Source organism: Sparus aurata, chromosome 17 (genome assembly GCF_900880675.1).
Source record: "Sparus aurata chromosome 17, fSpaAur1.1, whole genome shotgun sequence".
Classification (NCBI taxonomy): Eukaryota; Metazoa; Chordata; class Actinopteri; order Spariformes; family Sparidae; genus Sparus; species Sparus aurata.
In genome coordinates this window covers 29,094,811-29,118,646 of record NC_044203.1, presented here as the reverse complement: position 1 = coordinate 29,118,646, position 23,836 = coordinate 29,094,811, and the positions used below count along the sequence as shown (strand labels likewise).

At 41.6% G+C, this 23,836-nt stretch overlaps 2 protein-coding genes across 2 annotated transcripts; both read left to right on the top strand.

Annotated features, from left to right (window-relative positions):
• The first annotated feature begins 2,852 nt into the window (after positions 1 to 2,852).
• Positions 2,853 to 8,222, top strand: LOC115567766 (sialic acid-binding Ig-like lectin 5). The gene is made up of 7 exons (XM_030394615.1): positions 2,853 to 2,898; positions 3,235 to 3,585; positions 3,746 to 4,054; positions 6,042 to 6,332; positions 7,175 to 7,253; positions 7,919 to 7,982; positions 8,059 to 8,222. Exons 1-7 carry the CDS (start codon positions 2,853 to 2,855, stop codon positions 8,110 to 8,112), a joined length of 1,194 nt encoding a protein of 397 aa, XP_030250475.1. The 3' UTR covers positions 8,113 to 8,222.
• An 83-nt stretch (positions 8,223 to 8,305) lies between these two features.
• Positions 8,306 to 21,805, top strand: LOC115567765 (cell adhesion molecule 4-like). The gene is made up of 7 exons (XM_030394614.1): positions 8,306 to 8,461; positions 11,311 to 11,326; positions 13,071 to 13,076; positions 13,236 to 13,544; positions 20,813 to 21,109; positions 21,408 to 21,513; positions 21,632 to 21,805. The coding sequence occupies exons 1-7, from the start codon at positions 8,306 to 8,308 to the stop codon at positions 21,738 to 21,740; spliced, it is 999 nt and encodes a 332-aa protein (XP_030250474.1). The 3' UTR covers positions 21,741 to 21,805.
• The last annotated feature ends 2,031 nt before the right edge of the window (positions 21,806 to 23,836 follow it).

Sequence of the window (23,836 nt, the reverse complement as noted above, 5' to 3'; positions counted from 1 at the left end):
GGTGGCGGCGGCGGCGGCGGCGGCGGCCACATTATGACGGGTCCCACCAGCGGTATGTGGCGGTAGTATCAGGGCCGCATTATTGGTGAGCCGTCCCAGTGTGAACGGCTAATCCGGAGGCGCGGAGCGAGGGCGTGTCAGTCTGACAGTCTGATAACTGCACAGGTCCTTCACTCAACTAAATACAGAGAAATGTCCCACAAAGCAACGTTACATGACCGAACAAAAGTAATGTAGTAACTGTAACTGTCTTTAGCAACTCATATGAGGAAAACAAATACCACAGCTGTATGTGGAGAAGCGTCTGTCCTCCTGTCCGTCCCCTCCCTGTCCTCCCGACTCTTCCTCACATTTCTGCTCACAAAACAGCGTCTGTCACGCTTGTCACAAGACTTTAACTCACCGAGTGTTTGACGAAAATAAATCACCGCGACCGCCAGCCCTCCTGACCGAGACTACAGGAAACTGTCCCCCAGAAAACAGCCTCCGTTCCCGCGAGTGACAGAGTCAGACAGCGTCCTGTTTACTGATGGTGATTATGTATAATTATGTAATTTAGCGCGAAAAACTTCACTCGTCACTTTCCAGGATGTTTGGTGGGTCAGGATCTCAATCACTACACGTTATAACAGCATCTATATGATTATAAACTGTCCGCGGGTTTAGATAGACAAGGGGAACACCTGGGTAGCACCTGGGGAGACACCGACGTCATTAACATGACGTGTAGCCCCCGCCGCATGGGCGTGGTTCCAGCGCCTCTAACTGACACGCCCCCAGCGTTTCACAGCAGAAAGAAGTGCTTGTTTTTCCATGATTTTGAGACCTAATTTTATATACTTAACAATTTTTTTAATCTTTCAAATTTGGCTCAGTGGTCAATGATACATGTTTCTTTGGTGTGACAAACTCATAACACAATTTTTTTGCCGCTTTACACAGACTTTAATTCCTTCGCCCCTTACCCGAACCTTAACCATCACATCTGAATGCCTAACTCGGCGGCCTTTAAGGCTTCGTTGGGGGCACAAAACACCATCAGACTTCCGACGTTATTAGCTTCCTTCGGTTCATGTTACTGGCATATAGGCTATTGTTAATAAAAGGCAATGTTGCGTCACGTCAGGCAGACATTAAGAACTGCACATTATTCGAGGTGGTCACTTTTTTGGTATTATTCACAGAGCATTTGTGACCTCCATAACTTCTAAAGCTCACCTGACTGACAAGTTTTCCCTCTCATACACCTACAACCTGAATATAGCGCACCCATAGTCTTCAGTGCAGGGACGTGCACAATGATTATAGAGGGGCAGGGGCTCAAAGTCAGAAAAAGGCAGTACGTGCGCACCCCCAATTTTTTTTTCAGGCCTTAATAACACAATATGTAGATTAATTCATGTAAAATTGATAAACAAAGTACTTATAGAAAGTTAACTTCTTAGCTGTGTATACTGTGTGGCTGTGAGTGATATGCAATTCCCATTTCTTTTGTGTCAAATTATTGTCAACATGAGTTTATTCACATTATCATAATACTGAGGTTTAGAAGACATGCAATTCAGCTGCAATTCTTAAAAAGCAATAAAACACTGATTCATTATTAGGCTATTTATTGGAGGGCAAGGGCAAACTAGAAATACAGGCTACACATCTAAAAATGTGACAAAACCAAGAAATTACTACTGTGACTGCTACTGTGAATGTTAGTAGGAACAGCAATGTTTACAACAGCAAAGTCACAATAAGCTCAATATCTGGAAGAAGCTGAAGATTTGTGGCAAGATAAACAGCCGACACAGGCAGCTGTCAGATCATTCTTAACTCACATTAACAAGCAGTTATAACTTAACAAGAACAAATGGACACTCCTCTGAAATATGACTCATATTTAAGCACGTTGAATAAGTGTAAGGCGACTTGTTTTGTGAGATTTATAACTCACAAAGGTTCAGGTCGCTCCTGTCACGTCTCATCTATGTGCGTGGTGGAGTTCTGATGAGGCATCGGCTTCTCTCTCTCTCTCTCTTTGTCTTCAAAAATAAGAGCTTTGCACCCCATTGGAGTTTAAATGGGTTCTTGGCGGGGGGGGGGGGCTTTTAATTTGAAAGTAGCGACCGTTCATAGAGAGAGAGAGCAGAGCCAGCAGACAGAGAAGCCGCTTTAGGCTCAACACAATCACAACACCATATTATGTACGAAATGCGTATGGTAGATAACAGTGGCGTTTTTATACCACCTTTTTTTTTTATTTATTCATTTGAAAAACACACAAAAAGGGCACTTTTTAATAGGAGGTAAAAAGGGCAGGGGCTCAAGCACCCCTTGGGCCTTATGTGTGCATGTGCCTGCTTCAGTGTGTCAGATAAAGTCACGTGACATGGGGCAGAGGGCATCGCTGACGTTCTGACACTTCTAATTTACCAATTATGGGCTTGTTGTATTGATGTAGACACAACAGCAAAAAAAGAAGAAAAAAAAGACACTCTCCAGAGGGGCAGCTCAGCTACTAAGGGCAAACGGGCTGTTGCCCGAGCAACAATAGCCCTTACCTGTTCAATTCCGTGAATAAGTGTGTTCAATATATAATAATTTAATTATCTTGGGACCCAGTTGACTTTCAGAGTCTCAGAATCCTCTACAGCCTCCTTTGGAGCCTTTTCTACATTGACATTGATAAAAAATGAAAAAAAAAAACATTTCTCAATCGGCAACATCTGCACATATTGTGTCCAACAGTGGCCGACGAATCCAACTCTTAAAATCTGAGTTGATGAAAGATGAAATGTACTAAAGATGTGAATTGTTCCATGTGTGTTCTCCAGAGTTTCTGCCTCTCCTGACACACAGAGATGGCTGCAGCTCTGACTGTCCTTCTCAATGGCTGTCTGCTGCAAAGTGAGTTGAAGTTCATTCACATTTGGATTGATGATTATAAAAACTATTAATATGTCACGTTAATCAGACATTCAGCTCAGAGTTAATGATCTGTAATACATGCTGCAGCAAATTAAGGATGGAGTGAACTAAAAAAGTCTTCTGCTGCATTTATCTATTTCATCCAAACATGAAGAAAAACAATGTGAAAATTAAGAATATTGATTTTGGATTATTTCACGATCAAAGGTACAGTGCTGTGATTTTATCAAAGCAACTAAATGGTAAAATGTGCTTCTATTACTGTAAAGCAGGATTCACTTGAACATATTCAAAGATTTGTGTCTTGTGTTTCAGCTGCCCTGTGTGGAACGACTGAGGTCTTTATACCGAAGACTATAGAGGTTCTGAGTGGATCCTGTGTGACCATCCCCTGCTCCTTTGATGTAGAGACCAGATATGAATCAGATGTGGGAGGAACATGTAGAGCACTGTGGAAATCTGATAAACAGACTGTTGTGTTTAACAGCAGTAATCCAAAATCAAGTACAATACAAGGAGAACTGAAAGGAGACTTAACAAGAAAAGACTGCAGCACAACCCTGAACAACATGAGACCTGAGCACAGCAAAGAATATTTCTTAAGAGTGCAATGTAATAACTTCAGACATAGTTTTCTTAACCATAAGTTGCACATTGCAGTCACAGGTAGGTTTTACAGTCCATTTACAAACACTTCAGTCATGAGATCCTTTCTAGAACTGCTGTGACCTTGTGTTGCATTTACTGCATTTTACAAATAAAATAAAGATGAAGAGTAATGATTACTGTTTATTCATTGATTGGTCCAAATGTACTTTGCCACCAGATGTTCCACCCGCACCGACTCTGACTCCGTCCACACTGAAGGTGGAGGAGGGAACCTCAGTGAGTTTGAAGTGCTCTGCTCCAGCTCCCTGTCTGTCTCATTCTCCAGCTCTGACATGGAGCTCCAGCCTGGGTCACATTCAGGAGTCACTGCAGGAAAATCAGGACAGAACTAAAGTCCAGACCTCTGTTCTGACCTTCACTGCTTCTCACCTTCATCATGGAAAGGAAATCTCCTGTACTGCAGTCTACAACAAACAAGATGGCAGCTCTCAGTCAGCTAGCACAAGTTTGACAGCTGATATTTCATGTGAGTTAATTCTCCTCTGGTGACATACTACATAATTTAACACATTATCCAAAAAACTGTGTAAAAAAGCGAATTAAAGTGAAACTCTTGCCAAAAAGCAACCTAGAGAGTACACATAGTTTAGCTACTACTCCTCAAGCCTGCCTGTCAGGTTGCACTCAGGGTCGACACTTTTGGTTGACATGACGGTGGTTCGCCGAAGATACAGCTGCTAAAGTGAGTTGTTCAAAAACGTTATTTTTAGTAAACTCTGTGTACACAAACAATGGGCCTCATTCACCAATATCTTCTTAAGAATCTTCTTAGATTCTTTCTTAAGTTGTTCTTAAGAGGTTCCTTAAGAAAACCCTACGTCAGATTCACCAACTCGTTCGTAAGCCTCAGAATTGTTCGCAGCTGTGTTCTTACATTGATGAAAGCCGCAGGAGCAATATATATGCCATTGTTTTGCGGGCCTTGGATGGAAAAATGCCACGTATAAATAGGCTGGGGGGGTTACTAATTGATGGCATGTTTCCAATTTACTTGAATTTTTTCAGTAATCATTTTATCATTGGCACATTTAATTTATTTCAGAGTTTAAATTCTTTGTAAATTACCAAAAATATGAAATAAGTAAATAAATGAATAAATATGACAGAATTATCACTGTAATATTGCATTTTATTGAACTACACAAGAGAAGAAAACACAACCATGCCAACATTTCGGCACTGAAATGTGCGTAAGAGTACTAATGAGTGTTCGTAGGATTTGTTCTTGCCTAAGAAAAAATCCTAGATAAGAAAAAATTCATGAATGCCATAATCTTCGTAAAATCTTCATAAGTAGGACTAAAAAACTAATTTGTTCGTAATAACGGTTCATGTATGAGGCCCAGTGTTCAATGCTCATGTTCATGTGTAGAGACGCTGGTGATACTACGAGCAAAGTTTCGTGTTGTGTCGAGCCTTCTTAGTGTTAGCTAGCAAAATAGCTATTTTGATGCTAGCTTAAAAGTGCCCTTGCACGCCAGTTAGAAAAGTGGTGAAGTGTCAGGTCTGCCTCTGGTCCAGTACCAGAAGACACTGATGTGACTCTGACATGCAGTAGTGCTGCCAACCCAGCAGTAAAGAACTACACCTGGTACAGAGCTGACAGAAGTCAGGAGACTTCCATGGGGACTTGACATGTTTTAAACATTAATGCTTCCAGAGACAGTGGTCCTTTTTTCTGTGAGGCAGAAAATGCAATTGGATCTGGACGATTCAACATCAGTCAAATAGATGTTCACTGTAAGTATCACAAGTGGTCTTTGGTGTCTGATGTGAACTGCCACCTGGATCTTTCTCCCTTTGTCCATCAACTCCTGGTCACAAACTTTAACTAATTCCCTGTCGATGCTTTGATCAGTTTCTGAGTGATAAACATTAATGATATTGCATTCATTTTTTTTCAACGTATTATTATTATAATCTATTTTTGTTCGTTTCTGTGTTTCTTTGATATCAGTTCCGTTTCTCATCTTGTGCCATGTGATATATATATATATATATGTTCACATTAGTCACTTGTACAGCACCTTAAAAAAGGGGAAAAAACAAATAAAGAAAGAAAGAAAGAAAGTAAGAAAGAAATTAATGACATAGCCACATTTTTACCGACATCAATATATAACAAAACCACATTAAAAAAATTAACCTGTAAACAATCAGAAAACATGAACAAAATCTAAAAAACATGTTAAAATTTGACCCATTGGTGAAATTAACATAACCTTTGGCTAACATGGCTGCAAAATATTTATTTATTTACAAATGTATACATTTACACAGATCACTGAATGAGCATAATAAAGCCCTCAATGTGTTTCAAATAGTTTTCTTCACTCGGAACGTTAAATAATTACCTTGTTATATCCGTACATCTCAAAACTTTTTTTTTTTTGCAAACTTGCTCAAACATGACTTTAGCTGACTCATGTCTGTCTTCTCTGTGTTCATCACAGTTGCTCCACAGATCCTGTCCTCATATGACTGCATTCAAACTGCAGACCAGCTCAACTGTTCCTGTGAGACTGTGGGGAATCCTCCTCCTGCTCTACAGTGGTATTTGGATGGGTTACCTGTCAACCACTCTGACAGGTTTGCAATCAGCAGTGAGCCTCTGAACGTCTCAGGCCTGAGGAGCATCATCACTGTGAGTCAACCTCAACAGATGAAACTTTCCACTTTGCTCTGTAACAGCTCCAACTCCCTGGGATCAACTACGCAGAGAGACAACCTGAAGGCTCATCAAGGTCAGTTTTAAATGTATCGATTGTGTATGTACTTGGTTTTCTGACAGTTTCTTTAAATTCTGCTTTTATTTACATTAATTAAACTCATTCATTAATTTTATTAAGCCAACAACTAAATGCATACTGCAGAATTTCCTTACTTTTATATTCAAGCAGGTATGTGATTGGGGAACATAGTGAGCTAGTACCGAGGAGAGGGGCACACACTGATACAAAATACCGATAGTATAAATGGACTGGGAGCAAAAAGAGAGAGAGAGAGAGCACCCTACTAGAAAAGGCAGTGTTTTCCTTCATGTGGCATTTCAAATTTGTGTTTTTGTACGGGTGTGTGTTTACAACCTGTGTGTGCTTTCAGGGAGAACATAAACTGGGAAGAGGGTGATTTGTAAGTCAGTGGTTAAGATTGGGGTTATGTCATAGTTGGGGTAAGGGGATAGGCAAGTAGTGGTTAGGGTCTCCAGATAATGAATGTTCGTCTATGTAATGTCCTCAAAAGCATCAACATGTGATGTGTGTGTGTGTGTGTGTTTGTATTCGTGTAAATATCTGTTGACTGTTGGAGGTGTTAAAACGCCCATTTCCTGCTAACATCTCTTATGTGCATGTTTAGCACATCACTTTTAAAATGACTAAGATAAAATTTAATAAGAATGACCACTGATTAACGTGTGAATTAATTCAACTACATAATAAAACAATAAAACAGGTATATACAAGTAAGTGCTGATAGAATACCTTTTTGTGTGTTTGATTTCACCTGAAGTAAAAACTCATTTAGTTATTGCGTCACTGAGTTACTTCATTATCCTTAATCTTGTTTTATTTCCTGTATGTTTCAGACTTTGTGATGTTGCTGGTGTTCATCCCTACATTTGTGGTACTATTTCTAGTAATATGTGGTCTGCTGTTGGTCATCAGGTAGGGTAACACTTTGAGACAAAAATGTTACTTGGACACTTTCCTTTTTTTTTTTTCATTTAATCTCTGAGTGCAAATACTGACACCATGCCAGGAATGCACATACACGTATGGTGACTTTAAATACATTCAGATCTTTAAGATACAGGCATTGTATTGTCAGGGGATTTTATCTTTATCTTACCCATACTTTTATCAGTTTGGTTACTTAATAATAATAGTTTTTAAAAGAATAAATTCAGAGTGGGATTAGTGCTGATTATTATTGTAAATATAGCTAAATATTGTTTATAAAGCAGCAACAGTAAAGTTTACATGAACATATAATTAATGATAACACATGGGGAACAAATGGCATAGCAAACAATAATATATAAATAAACAATAATTTACAACATTCAATCCGTAATGCACAGAATATAAAATCTATTTTGTAAACTTTGTATTAAGTAAATTTACGCTGCCATAACTGATGTGTTATCTTTGGCTAATATTCATCTATAACATGTCCATCATTTTTTATATTATTTCAACATCATGATCAGGTGGACGTCCTTGTTGACTTTTTCTATAATCAATAGTTTCATCCTGTTGAATCAACAGATGAATCAAACATATCCTTGTAGGTTAAACTGCAACATTCAATCCTCTTCTGTATTCTTCAGGGCTCAGAGGACTCACCAGATCGTTCATAAGAGCCAAACTTTCACAAGTGGCGAGGCAAATGAGGTACGAGTTTTCTCCTTTAGGTAATCAAACCTGATTAGCAGATCACCTGCACCACTAACTTTCTCTTTAATTATAGGTACCCAATGCAGAAGAAGAGGCCATTTATACCAACGTCAAAGAGCTGAGGTAGGGAGAAGTCGCCGACCCTGCAGTTATCTCTGAGCCAAACAGCGCCATCTTGCCCAGCACTGGGCCAAATGATGCAGAGGGAGCCACTGAAAGCTCAGAGAAGAAGGAGGGGGGGGGGGGGGCAGTGATGTGATTTACTCTTCTGTGAATTGGAAAACCAAGAGCAAGAAGAAGAAGGAAGAAGATCTGTGGACATGGGTCAGCCTGGTAGCTCCTATCTTGAGGAGGAGAGGTGCGCTGTGGGAGCAATGGGCAAAAATTTAGTCAGTGATGCACTTGAGATGAGAAATCTATATGATGAATTTGAACCTCGACCGGAGAGTAAGGCAGTGGAATGTGAATATGCCCAGGTTAAATTCAAAAGGAAGAGTGTTGTACGCAAATAGATCACAGGTCACTATATTGCTGTGCCCAGTTATTTTTCCAGAATGTCTTGCTCTCTTGTTTTTTTTATGTTGCTGTTGTTGCTTTGAAACATTAATTTAGATTGAACAGAATCATGTTCCTTTGTTTTTTATTTAGTTCATTTGGGTTTTTTGAATTTTGACAGTTTTTTGGGACATTTAATATTTTTGTGTATAATGTATTATATTTTCACAATATAACATTGTTTAGCATGTGTAATTTGAGAGATACCCTTCTGTTTTGCATGCATTTGGCATGTTAAGAGAAGTGACAACAATATAGAACATTTTTTTAGTTTTTTTAAATGTAACAGTCTCCATTCTTTTTTCAAATCAACAGCAGAATGTTCCCATCAATCTCCAGTTGTATATTTGATGTAGATTTTGCATCTTTTAATGCATCTTACACTTGTCACAGTGGTAAAAATACTGAAAAAGGCACTGGGCCTGTCCTAAGTTGAACACTGTTTCTTAGTTATGAAACTGTGTTTGTGTTTACTATACAAGGACTTGTTTCTGTATGTACATAGTATGCCAATAAGCTACAGCAGAGGACCCTATTATCACGAAGTGTGTTAGACAATGGAAAGTGAAACAAACTCACATAGTCTGTTTATGCCTCAGGTATAAGGAAGTGGAAACCTCATCCAAAAACCTCATTAATACTTATTTTGGAATTACCTCCACAGTAGTGTACAGCACACTGTTGAGTGTTTAGTATACCAGTTTTTAGAAACAGGCAAGAGAGCCTCTCCTTTAGTCTCTGTCATCGTTGAGGCTGACTGCTTTAAATGACCTCAGCAAGTTTCCTGTTTGAGACTGAATAGAACAGAGGGGGTGCAGAGGGGATTAGGTGATGGTTAAGTGGTGGACCTGAGCACAGTAGCAAATCAGTGGACCATCACACACACATTCATGTAGCAGCTCTTCTGGTGCGGTAAGCCCTCTTGCCCATATCTCTCAAAGAAATGTTTTAATCAAGACTATTCAAATTCGCTCTCACTGAAAGGTGTACTACTTTCTTCATGGGGACTGTTTGACTGTTTGTCTGCTTAAACTGCTAAGCTTGTTTCCGGGTAATATTGACATTCATCTGTTTGTATCTCTGTTTCTGTTCCTGAGTATCATTTTAAACATAAAAAAGATAACACAGTAAGCATAATTTTATAAGGAATAATACCAAACTTTCAGGAGCTCGTGAGAGTTTGGCCTAGAATGTGAAGAAGTAAAAAAAAAAAAAAAAAAAAAAAGTTTTATTTCTCAAATACAAATTTAATTTGTAAATCATTAAATTAGAATTTAATGATGATGGATTGGATTTGTATGGCACTTTTCTAGGTACTCAAAGCACCTAACAGGGTTTCCAGGTTCCATTCATTCACACACAGCCATACTGACATTCACCCATTCACACACACATTCATACACTGATGACAGAGGCTGCCATGCAAGGTGCCAACTGCTCATCAGGAGCAATTTGGGTTCAGTATCTTGCTCAAGGACACTTCGACATGGGGAGCCAGGATTCGAACCAGTGACCTAGACGACAGCAACAACTTCTGACACTCTTCACTATTATCGAAACCTTGCAGTACATTCTATAATAATGGAAATGTACATTGTGTGATAAAATAATAATCAATAAAGAGTATTTGAAAGTATTTGCAGCTTTTCTGATTTTATAGGAAGTTTTTCCATAATCTTTTGACTGCATAAAAAAAAGGGTGATGTATGGTTGTTATGTTGAAATATATACTGGAAGAAGCATTAGCATTCGCTTTAGTATGTTACAGCAATCTTCTTTATCTTTGTTATTTTTTTCATGTCACTTTGGCATAGTAAATGGCTCTAAGTACTGCAGCCAGCTCAGCTTTTGTGGTTAATCTGCTCTTACAGTCATTTCTTTCTGTGCTCAGAGTTTCTAGTTGTGTGTCAAATATTTTATTTCCTCATTCATCTCCAAAAATATCATCAAAAAAGAGAACAACCACAACTACACGACACTCCCTTTGTCCACCGACTCCTGACATTTATTTACATTTTTTAACCAATTCCCTATCAATGCTTTAATAGGTAAAAATGTTGTTCTAAACAAAGCGACATATAAAACAAAACATTACTGCATACAAAACAAGTGCAAATTTGAAGTATCTTGACCAGTGATCTCAAACTTTCGAACTCCACTGTAAATATGCTTTTTTTGATTATTTACAAATATATATATGTTCATACAGATCAATGAGCATAATAAAGCCGCCAATGTGTTTCAATTAATTTTCTTCACTTGCAACGTTTCAGCAGTTACCTTGTTATATCATTACATCTGGTCAAACATGACTTTAGCTGACTCATGTCTGTCTTCTCTGTGTAAATCACAGTTGCTCCACTACAGAAGAGGATTAGGGCCACATGTGAAATCTTTTTTGAGTTCTGACTTTAAAGTCAGAATTCTGAGAAAAAAGTCAGAATTCTGAGAATAAAGTCAGAATTCTGAGAATAACATAAGATTTCTGAGATCAAAGTCAGACTTCTGACTTTTGTAATGCAACATCTGCCACATTCACCCACACATTCACACATTTCCTCTCACACCGATGGAACAGACATCAAGAGCTTTTGAGGGTTGCTCAAGGTCACTTCAATAAGCAGCCAGTAGAACCACATTGCAGCCCTGCGGGTAAATTGGTTGTCTTTCAGTAGTAAATATAACAATGTTATTGTTTTTATAGTACTGTCAAATCACTTTGACAATAAAGGCTAATTACACAGTTTTGTCATGTATAATTCATTTGCAGGAATTCCCCTCATCAGGTCAGTGCTACAAACACTTTTAGGTGAATATTTGGATGAAAAGGCTTTTTGTGACCAGTAAAGTGAAAACTAGGATCAAGACACACGTTGAACTAAAAAAAAACATTTAAAATGTTCATTGTTACACCCATGTTCACTTCTGTGACTTCCTCATTTTCAAGTCAACGTTTGCAGGAATGATGTTTGAAAAAGCCGCACAACTCTGAAGGAATTTCACTTCTCTTGTCATTTTTCATGGTGTACTGCAAGATCTGAAGAAAAGGTAAGTCACCCTAACTTCTATACGGCACATCAACTCATGAACATTCATGCTAATATACAACTAAATTCTAGAAACTTAAATATTGAATTCTGTGACTTCAGATCAATTAATGATTTCAAAAGTAATAATGATATTTTTATTAATTATAATAATACATTTATTTCAGTGTAACCAAAGACAATTTACAGGTTAAAAAGCAGAATGATTAAAACAACATTCTAAAGACACAACAAGAGACAAGTTATGCATTAATAGCAGTTTTAAAAAGATGAGTTTTGGTGAGTCTTGTGTCGGAGGAGTGGAGGGTACGGGACGGGTTGTGGTGGTGGAGCAGGTTGGTAAGGTGTGGGGGGGCTTGATGAGTGAGGAGGAGTATTTCGAATTGGATCTGTTGTGGGACAGGGAGCCAGTGGAGGTCCTGGAGGACAGTGATGTGGTCACGATTTGGTGTGAAAAGTAGAAAAAAAACACTGAATCTTTGTGAAAGGTGGAGAAAATGTTGTATCAAACACTAAAATGTTTAAGTTGTATTTTTGGTTGTATTTTTAGACGTTGTCACTTTTGGGTGTATTTTTTGCTATTTTTTTTAGCTTTGTAGAAACATAAAAAGACATAAATAAAACAAAATATATTTATTACTTTTGTCAAAGTGACAATAATTTGTTTTTGCAAATTCCTCACAGTAAGTAGTATGAAAGCACTAAAGGGCCATGGATTCATACATTTTATTTCCTCCATTTCTCATGTCTCAGAATCCTCTTCAGTCTTCTTCTTCTTCTTTGGAGCCTTTTCTACATTGATATTGATCAAAGAAGGAACTTAGTGTCACAAAACATTTCTCAATCTGCAGCATCAAGCATATTGTGTTCAACAGTGGCCGACAAATCCAACTCTAAAAATCTGAGTTGATAAAAAATGAAACGTACTAAAGATGTGAATTGTTCCATGTGTGAGAAACTTTAAAAATGTTATCCAAACATTAAGAAAAAAACATAAAAAAAAAACAAAACATAAAAAATATATTTATTTTGGATTATTTCATGATTAAAGGTTAAGTGCTGAAATTTTGTCAAAGCAACCAAATGGTAAAATATCCTTCCATTACTGTAAAGCAGTATTCACTTGAACATATTCAAACATTTGTGTCTCGTGTTTCAGCTGCCTTGTGTGGACAGTTCAAGATCATTATACCGAAGACTATAGAGGTTCTGAGTGGATCCTGTGTGACCATCCCCTGCTCCTTTGATGTACCTGACCAATATTACTCATGCATTGATGAAACATGTAGAGCACTGTGGAAATATGATCAACAGACTTTTGTCTTTGACAGCAGTAATCCACAATCAAGTGGACACTTAACAAGTAAAGACTGCAGCACAACCCTGAACAACATGAGACCTGAGCACAGCAAAGAATATTTCTTCAGAGTGCAATGTGATCAGTTAAAACATAGTTTTCTTGACCAGAAGTTGTACATTTCAGTTACAGGTAGGTTTTACAGTCCATCTTCTTATACTTCAGACAACAGCACCTTGTAGAACTGCTTTGACCTTGTTTTGCTTGTATTGTATTTTGTAAATAAAATAAAGATGAAGAGTAATGATTGCTGTTTATTTATTGATTGATCCAAATGTACTTTCCCACCAGATGTTCCACCCACACCGACTCTGACTCCGTCCACACTGAAGGTGGAGGAGGGAACCTCAGTGAGTTTGAAGTGCTCTGCTCCAGCTCCCTGTCTGTGTCATCCTCCACCTCTGACATGGAGCTCCAGCCTGGGTCACATTCAGGAGTCACTGCAGGAGAATCAGGACAGAACTAAAGTCCAGACCTCTGTTCTGACCTTCACTGCTTCTCACCTTCATCATGGAAAGGAAATCTCCTGTACTGCAGTCTACAACAAACAAGATGGCAGCTCTCAGTCAGCTAGCACAAGTTTGACAGCTGACATTTCATGTGAGTTAATTTGTCTTCTTGTGAAATTCATTATAATTTTAAGCATTATTATTGATCTATTTTTTCTTATCTTTTTTGACTTAGCTTGAATCAGGGCTGTAACAGTTAATTAAACAGTCCATTATTACATTCGTTGATAAGGGTACTCAGATCATGACTTTTGTGGCTGATCATCAATCATTTATTGATGGAAGCAGTATTGGCAGATGCTGATCATCAAATCAAAAACAGTCATTTCAGTGACAAAGAGAAAGACTCACCCAAACACAGTGTCAGTCAGTCCCTCTGGTCCAGTACCAGAAGACACTGATGTGACTCTGACATGCAGTAGTGCTGCCAACCCAGCAGTAAAGAACTACACCTGGTACAGAGCTGACAGAAGTCAGGAGACTGTCATGGGGACTGAACATGTTTTAAACATTAAAGCTTCCAGAGACAGTGGTCCTTTTTTCTGTGATTCAGAAAATGCTATTGGATCTGGACGGTCCAACAGTAGTCAAATAGATGTTCACTGTAATGGGGCGTTCAGACCAAACGCGCCAGACGCGAATACAATCGCTTCAGACGCTTCATTCGCGTCGCGCCAGACGCTCCATTCACGCCGCGTGATCATTTTGGACTATTCGCTTCATTCGCGTCATTCGCGTCATTCGCGCTTGCCCGCTTGCCCGCTAATTTTTGAACCGGTATTTCTCAACCCGCTGTCTTTCCACGTCTATTATGGCTGATATCACCACCGTTGCTGCACTGTACCTGCTGTCCCAGAAACGCCGGAAAACCACCCGCCGTCGTGTCTGGATTCATGAAGTCCTCCGGAGATGCACGGAGCTGGGGGAATTTCACTGTCTCCTCCAGGAGCTCCGTCTGGATGATGACAGGTGTTGTACCAGAAAACGACTGCTTGCCAAAAAACGACTGACCCCAACGGGAACGCCCATCGGGGGTGTTACTGGTCTCTCCACAGCAAATGACTGCTCCCGACGGGAACGCCCACTCCTGAGTTACAGGGGCAGTCATTTTTCGGCAAGGCCTTGCCAAAAAGTGACTGCCCCGTGTAACTCAGGAGTGCAAAGGGTGACACTGACTAAATTCAGTGTACATACACCTGTTACCCTCTATTATCACTCCAGAAAATTCTGTGAATATTGCCCTTTGCACTCCTGAGTTACAGGGGCAGTCACTTTTTGGCAAGGCTTTGCCAAAAAGTGACTGCCCCCTGTAACCTTGTCAGGCAGCCTCATGCTTCCTTATCTTACAACAGCAGCAGCAGCATAAACAACAACGACAATAAAAGTATACCACCAAAACTCATCTCATGATTGTTAATTTAAAGACAAGTTGTAGCGTATGACAGAATGACAGCCTACTTCTCAATACAACATATCCTCGCAGTTATGCTGTGGACTGCAGTAACACCCCCGATGGGCGTTCCCGTTGGGGTCAGTCGTTTTTTGGCAAGCAGTCGTTTTCTGGCACAACACCTGTTCCAGCGGTACCTCAGGCTGACCGGAGCCCAGTTCAAGGAACTTTTAGCTCGGGTTGGTGCCAGGATCTCCCGCCTGGACACCAACTACAGGCACTCCGTCTCAGCTGCGGAGCGCCTGTCCATCTGTCTGAGGTGAGTTGCGGTGTCGTACAGCACCGGGTGCCTACACACAGCTACAACTAGCTTCTCCTCCATCGTTGCTCTGAGCAATAGTGATGGCTCGGTCGCGAACGAATCAGTTCGAACGAACGAGTCTTTAACGCGAACGAACTGACCTGATTCCCCGTTTCACTTCTCTCTCGTTCGTTCGTTCATTCTCACAGACCAGTCACTGTTGTTCACTGTTCAGTTATCAGAGTGGTGAGGAGGACTGAGAGCCAGCCAATCGTATGCTGGGTCTAGGACACTGTAGTCGAATTTTAGCCAATGAGAACCGTTTACATAAAAAAAAAACCCATTTCATTTCGTTCATAGCTCTCGTTCTCGTTCGGTTATGATTCCTCTCCTGTCATTCTCGTTCAGTTAGTCACTCGTTCTTGGCTAGCTGGCTTTAGCTGTTAGCTGCTAACTGTCGTGTTGTCCAAAAGTACACATAATCATGTAGTTGCAGCTATGTATTTGCCATTAACAGCTTGTTATGTTGACCGTTAGCATGATCGTTTGAGAACGAGGAGCTGAGAACTGTGCATTACAATCACCGCCGTTGTACCGGAAGTGCGACTGAACGAATGAACGAACGAACTACATGAACGAGTCATCCTGCCGAACTGACCGACGGGAACTGAATCTCGACATCGAACGATGAAATCCACCTCTACTGAGCAACCGTACAACCGTACGTGATGGAAGTGACGTCGTCGGCTTGAACTCGTCGCTGATTGGATGTCGCGGCGCGATGCCGCTTGAAAAGTTGGATATTTTCAACTTTATTTGCGCCGCGCCAGACGCTCTAGACGCTTCACCGGGCGCTCACACCAAAAGCGACTTGAGCGACCGAGGCGACCAATTGCCATTCATTTTCAATGTACGCTGGCGACGAGGAGCGACCGGAGCGACCGGCGGCGTGAGCGACGCGATTTCAGCGATTTCAGCGACGCGACGCGAGCGACGCGATGCGAGCGACGCGATGCGAGCGATGCGAGTGACGAGAGTTGACAGATGCTCAACTTTATGCAAATGAGCAGCGGCACGACCGCAGCGACAGCCAATTGGGGGCTGATCTGGATTCCGAAGGCGGAAAAAGGCGGAAATGCCTGCTGCTTGAAAGACCCGTCCTTCGGTCGCTTTGGTCGCTTCAGTCACTGCAGTTGCTGCCACACAGGCGACTGCAGAGACGCGATGTGAGCGATCAGAGCGACCACAGGCGATTTCCTCAGGCTGACCGGAGCCCAGTTCAAGGAACTTTTAGCTCGGGTTGGTGCCAGGATCTCCCGCCTGGACACCAACTACAGGCACTCCGTCTCAGCTGCGGAGCGCCTGTCCATCTGTCTGAGGTGAGTTGCGGTGTCGTACAGCACCGGGTGCCTACACACAGCTACAACTAGCTTCTCCTCCATCGTTGCTCTGAGCAATAGTGATGGCTCGGTCGCGAACGAATCAGTTCGAACGAACGAGTCTTTAACGCGAACGAACTGACCTGATTCCCCGTTTCACTTCTCTCTCGTTCGTTCGTTCATTCTCACAGACCAGTCACTGTTGTTCACTGTTCAGTTATCAGAGTGGTGAGGAGGACTGAGAGCCAGCCAATCGTATGCTGGGTCTAGGACACTGTCGTCGAATTTTAGCCAATGAGAACCGTTTACATAAAAAAAAAACCCATTTCATTTCGTTCATAGCTCTCGTTCTCGTTCGGTTATGATTCCTCTCCTGTCATTCTCGTTCAGTTAGTCACTCGTTCTTGGCTAGCTGGCTTTAGCTGTTAGCTGCTAACTGTCGTGTTGTCCAAAAGTACACATAATCATGTAGTTGCAGCTATGTATTTGCCATTAACAGCTTGTTATGTTGACCGTTAGCATGATCGTTTGAGAACGAGGAGCTGAGAACTGTGCATTACAATCACCGCCGTTGTACCGGAAGTGCGACTGAACGAATGAACGAACGAACTACATGAACGAGTCATCCTGCCGAACTGACCGACGGGAACTGAATCTCGACATCGAACGATGAAATCCACCTCTACTGAGCAACCGTACAACCGTACGTGATGGAAGTGACGTCGTCGGCTTGAACTCGTCGCTGATTGGATGTCGCGGCGCGATGCCGCTTGAAAAGTTGGATATTTTCAACTTTATTTGCGCCGCGCCAGACGCTCTAGACGCTTCACCGGGCGCTCACACCAAAAGCGACTTGAGCGACCGAGGCGACCAATTGCCATTCATTTTCAATGTACGCTGGCGACGAGGAGCGACCGGAGCGACCGGCGGCGTGAGCGACGCGATTTCAGCGATTTCAGCGACGCGACGCGAGCGACGCGATGCGAGCGACGCGATGCGAGCGATGCGAGTGACGAGAGTTGACAGATGCTCAACTTTATGCAAATGAGCAGCGGCACGACCGCAGCGACAGCCAATTGGGGGCTGATCTGGATTCCGAAGGCGGAAAAAGGCGGAAATGCCTGCTGCTTGAAAGACCCGTCCTTCGGTCGCTTTGGTCGCTTCAGTCGCTGCAGTCGCTGCCACACAGGCGACTGCAGAGACGCGATGTGAGCGATCAGAGCGACCACAGGCGATTTTATCGCCTTTGGTGTGAGCGCCCAGTCAGACGCTTCATTCGCGCCGCGCCAGACACTCCATTCGCGCCGCCGTCGCCTGAATCGCGTGTCATCACGCCATTTACATTGATTTTCAATGTAGAGTTGCCGCTCCATTCGCGTCTATCGCGTTCGGTCTGAACGCCCCTTAAGTATCACAACTAGTCTTTGGTGTCGGATGTTAAAGTCCGTGTAAACCAAAATCAGCCATTTTCTTCTAAACACATCAAACAGGTCATAAATGTGTTTACTTAAAACATGTAAAAGCCATTCGGCCATGTAGAATTTAATTTTGGAGCTAGGCTCACAAACAGTTTTTCAACATTTCTGTGTTCAGGATTTAATGGGCGGGTCAGAAATCATGCAAATCATGGCCGCGTTACGTAACGCGGCTATATGATTTGCATAAACCCGGCCCTGCTGCGGAAGTGCTATAAATACGTTCAGCGCGTCAGCTTCAGCGGTTCTCCCACTCGCTCTCCAGTCTCGGATAGCATTGCTTACAATAGTTTGCAGCTAGCTAACCAGTCAACCAGTCAGCTAACCAGTCATGTCTCCTCCACATCCTCTGCATCTTTCCTGGATGCCACAGTGTGCAGGGTGACGGCGCTGTTATCTTATTTAAGTTTCCTTCGGATGACAACGTAAGGAAACGGGGGAGTCCGTTGACGCTGGTCAACTCCGTCCCGGCTTGCATCCTCTCCTCCCGCCAACGAGGTGATGTGGCCGCTGCTGACCGCCGCTGACACTCTCCGTCCCGCTGACGGTGGGTCCCACCGGCATAATGTGGCCGCCGCCACCACCGCAGCTGCAGCCGACCCACTCCGTCCCGCTGACGGCGGGTCCCACCGGCATAATGTGGCCGCCGCCGTCAGCGGGACGGAGTGGGTCGGCTGCAGCTGCGGTGGTGGCGGCGGCGGCCACATTATGCCGGGTCCCACCGGCGGTATGTGGCGGTAGTATCAGGGCCGCATTATTGGTGAGCCGTCCCAGTGTGAACGGATAATCCGGAGGCGCAGAGCGAGGGTGTGTCGGTCTGACAGTCTGATAACTGCACAGGTCCTTCACTCAACTAAATACAGAGAAATGTCCCACAAAGCAACGTTACATGACCGAACAAAAGTAACGTAGTAACTGTAACTGTCTTTAGCAACTCATATGAGGAAAACAAATACCACAGCTGTATGTGGAGAAGCGTCTGTCCTCCTGTCCGTCCCCTCCCTGTCCTCCCGACTCTTCCTCACATTTCTGCTCACAAAACAGCGTCTGTCACGCTTGTCACAAGACTTTAACTCACCGAGTGTTTGACGAAAATAAATCACCGCGACCGCCAGCCCTCCTGACCGAGACTACAGGAAACTGTCCCCCAGAAAACAGCCTCCGTCCCCGCGAGTGACAGAGTCAGACAGCGTCCTGTTTACTGATGGTGATTATGTATAATTATGTAATTTAGCGCGAAAAACTTCACTCCGTAACTTTCCAGGATGTTTAGTGGGTCAGGATCTCAATCACTACACGTTATAACAGCATCTATATGATTATAAACTGTCCGCGGGTTTAGATAGACAAGGGGAACACCTGGGGAACACCTGGGGAGACACCGACGTCATTAACATGACGTGTAGCCCCCGCCGCATGGGCGTGGTTCCAGCGCCTCTAACTGACACGCCCCCAGTGTTTCACAGCAGAAAGAAGTGCTTGTTTTTCCATGATTTTGAGACCTAATTTTATATACTTAACAATTTTTTTAATCTTTCAAATTTGGCTCAGTGGTCAATGATACATGTTTCTTTGGTGTGACAAACTCATAACACAATTTTTTTGCCGCTTTACACGGACTTTAAAGGAGAACTTCGGTCGATTTAAACATGCAGCTTCATTGCTCAAGCTACCCTTGACTTGCCAGTACAGAAGACGCGAACACATTTAGTCCAACCATTACAGAGCTCCGTGAACGGACACTTAGCATTGACAGCTAACAGCATGGGGTCAGAACTTTACACTGTGTTTTAAGCGTAACATGCTCCACATCTCACACCGAATGTTATGCAACATCAGCAGACACCTTAGCACACAGCACTGTAGCGTGTATGACTCAAAATGAATAAAAAAGTAGTTAAAACAGTGTGTCTGTGTAAGGAGCTACTTTCCTGTTTGTTGACATCCGTGTGTTCCGGTAGCTAGACCAAACTAGCATATCCATCGAGTGTGCACTTAACAGGCTTAACAGGCTATTGTAAGGCTCATGGCTCATGACAGGCTGTAACATGGACATGTACATTATGGACATAAACACGAAAATGCTGGATTACGTTTCCGTCTCCGCCAGTGAGGGAGTAAGTGCACGCTCGACGGATTGACTAGTTTGGTCTAGCTACCGGAAAGCACGGATGTCAACAAACAGGTAAGTAGCTCCTTGCACAAACACACTGTTTTAACTACTTTTTTATTCATTTTGAGTCATACACGCTATAGTGCGGTGTGCTAAGGTGTCTGCTGATGTTGCATAACTTTTGGTGTGAGATGTGGAGCATGTTAAGACGCTTAAAACACAGTGTAAAGTTCTGACCCCATGCTGTTAGCTGTCAATGCTAAGTCTCCGTTCACGGAGCTCTATCAGCTTGGTTGGACCAAATGTGTTCACGTCTTCGGTACTGGCAAGTCAGGGGTAGCTTGAGCAATGAAGCTGCATGTTTAAATCGACCGAATTTCTCCTTTAACTGCCACCTGGATCTTTTTCCCTTTGTCCACCGACTCCTGCTCACAAACTTTAACAAATTCCGTGTCGATGTTACTAGTCGACCCATTGGTGAAACTAAAATAACCCTCGGTTAAAATGGCTGCAATCAATTTATTTACAAATATATTTACATAGATCACTGAATGAGCACAATAAAGCCCCCAATGTGTTTCAATCACTTTTCTTCACTTGCAGCATTTCAACAATCACCTTGTTATATCATTACTTCTGGTCAAACTTGATGAAACATGACTTTAGCTGACTCATGTCTGTCTTCTCTGTGTTCATCACAGTTGCTCCACAGATCCTGTCCTCATATGACTGCATTCAAACTGCAGACCAGCTCAACTGTTCCTGTGAGACTGTGGGGAATCCTCCTCCTGCTCTACAGTGGTATTTGGATGGGTTACCTGTCAATCACTCTGACAGGTTTGCAATCAGCAGTGAGCCTCTAAACGTCTCAGGTCTGAGCAGCATCATCACTGTGAGTCAGCCACAACAGAGGGATCTTTCCACTTTGCTCTGCCACAGCTTCAACTCCCTGGGATCAACTACTCAGAGATTTTTTGTCTACAGCTTTGAGCCTCACGGTTTGTCTTTGTGCTCAATACAAGTTCTGTTGATTAATTAGAAACTATCATGATTTCTTGTATTTCCATTGTATTCATGTATTTACTCAGCTTATGACTTCACATATAAACACTGTAGTATTTTCTTAATGTTTATTTAAAATCTAGAATAAGACATACCCTAAATACTATTTTCTTCTGCCTTGCTAATAATTGTAAAATGTATCTCAGGCTATGCATAAAGGATGACTGAGCCACTGTTGAATAAAAGTAACCCTCAACAGTGATCTGATGAGTGTTATGTTATTTCTTCTGACAGGTCCTGAACAGTATCTTGGACCGTACAGTGGACTTCTTCTCTTGGCTGTTGTTGTTGTATCTCTCTGTGTGAACGTCTTGTTGACAATCTACACGGTGTTCCTTCAGTATGATGTTACAATTGATTATATAGATTTTGTCGAAAGCTCTGCTGATTCAGAGAAGGATGTTCTATAGAAGACAGAAATTAACAAGTATACGTACGTTTCTCTTTTTTCCTAAAAGCAAAGCGAGAAAGAGTGTGAAGCCAAAAGAAGAGGACAGAACCTACATGTCACTGGAGCGTAGAGACCTGTCTCCAGAGTATGATGTCATCTGCCAAACTCCAAAATGACCACGTCAGCTTCCTCCGATGATGATCCTGATAATTGTCAGATAACTTAACTAAAAGTTTTATCGTATTTTTTCATACTTCATACTTAGTTACTCTGCTCTCTCTTGAATTGCTTCAAATTCACACTTAGTTATGAGTGTTTATGAATATTTGTTTTTTTTATTCTGGGAGGTTTGAGAACAATACATTACAAGCAGTGGCTGATTTGTTAATTTTTAACAAGGGGGATGGCCCAACGTGAGCATCACCCTGCCCCGACACACCTATGTACACACTCTTAACCATAACTATGACATTTCTAATTCTACAATTCTATTTTATCCAGTTATCTTCCTTCTCTACCTTCTACAATTGTCTTTTTATTGCTGAATTAAAGTATTGAGTAAGTACACCTTTAAATTGTATGCAGTGGACTGAGTTTATTCAGGCAGGGTTTTCTTTTGTTTCTCACACTTGGAATGTTTTACTATCTAAACTTCTTGAAGGACACTCAATGAACATTGTGCAAAATAATAGCGCTTGACCGACTTATTTGTTGGCCGATTTTATCTATTTATTTTATCTATTTATCCAATATTATTAAAGATATATCGGTATCAGCAAATATACTGTCCCATATGAAGACCTTATATTTAAAAACTACAAATACAGAATGGAGAAAGTCACTCCTGCAGGATGCGTTTCGACGGGGGGTAAAACAGCTCGGAAAACAGCTATGGTTAAACTATAAACCAGCACAAAAATGACAATTACCAACATAACATAAGCCATCATGTTAAAAACACTCACAAAAACTAATATTTAGTTTTAGAACATAAATAACAAACTTACTATTAATATTAAACTGTCAGAAAAAACTAATCTCTGAAAAAAATTAAACATTACTGAAAATAAACATGTGCGTCTGCTACAGGTTGTATTCCGCCCTCCGCACGACATCATAACGGGAACGTTTCGGAAGCGGAGTCTTTTATAGGCCTACAGTCGGGAGTCTGCACAGAGTGTTTTATTTTGAAAACTGGCTAGATCCTCTATGCGGTTTCCGTGTCTCTGACTTCCTGTTGGCGCGATCTGCTCTGTGCAGCTTGTTGCTGCTTGTTGTAGCTTTAGCACACTATCTGCTACTAGCGGATGGAGACTGATGTCAGGTTAACAAGGGGGATGCTTTTTGGTAATTTTGCTAACAAGGGCGGCATCTCCCCTCAAATCGCGTACTGATTACAAGAATAAAATGTAATTCAAATGAATTGTAATTAAATCAAAGAAATCTCTATGAAAACTGTCATGTAAAATTGTGTCACTTTAAACTTGTTTGTAGTGTTCTTGATTACACTACTTGTTAATGTTTGAGGGAGTGAGGTTTTCACTTTTGTTGGTCTTGAAGCTCTGCTGGCCTGGAGAAGTAAAATACATTTTGAATAAGGAGACAGATGTCTTTCTCTTGATTTTCTTAATTGGAAATGAAATGTTGTGAACAACAGAACTGACTATATCTCCCTCTATATTCCACACATTGTCCTTGTTTTTTTAAATTGTGCTGCCTATATGACCCACAATGCAATTTAGCCACTGAATAATCATCAGATTACATGCAGCTTCCTCTGGAGCCACAAAAGACTTTATTCTACTTTTTACACATACAGCTGTACAATACAGTACAGTACAGTACAGTAGTGTGTTCAAGACCTGTGAACACACTTTGATGTATAAAGTTGTTGGAGTTACACTTTAACAGTTATGTTTTAGTCGTTCACTTTGCATTAATAATGTCCTCATGGTGAATGCAACACTTGCCACATTCACCCACACATTCACACATTTACTCTCATGCCGATGTAGCAGCCATCAAGAGCATTTTTGGTGTTTTGCTCAAGGACAATTCAGTAAGCATCCAGTAGAACCACATAGCAACACTGCAGGTAAATTGGTTGTCTCTCAGTAATAATATTACAAAGTTATTATTTTTATAGTAACTATGTGAATCAGGTTGACAATAAAGGCTAAATACACAGTTTTGTCATGTATAATTCATTTGCAGTAATTCCCCTCATCAGGTCGGTGCTACAAACACTTTTAGGTGAATATTTGGACCAAAA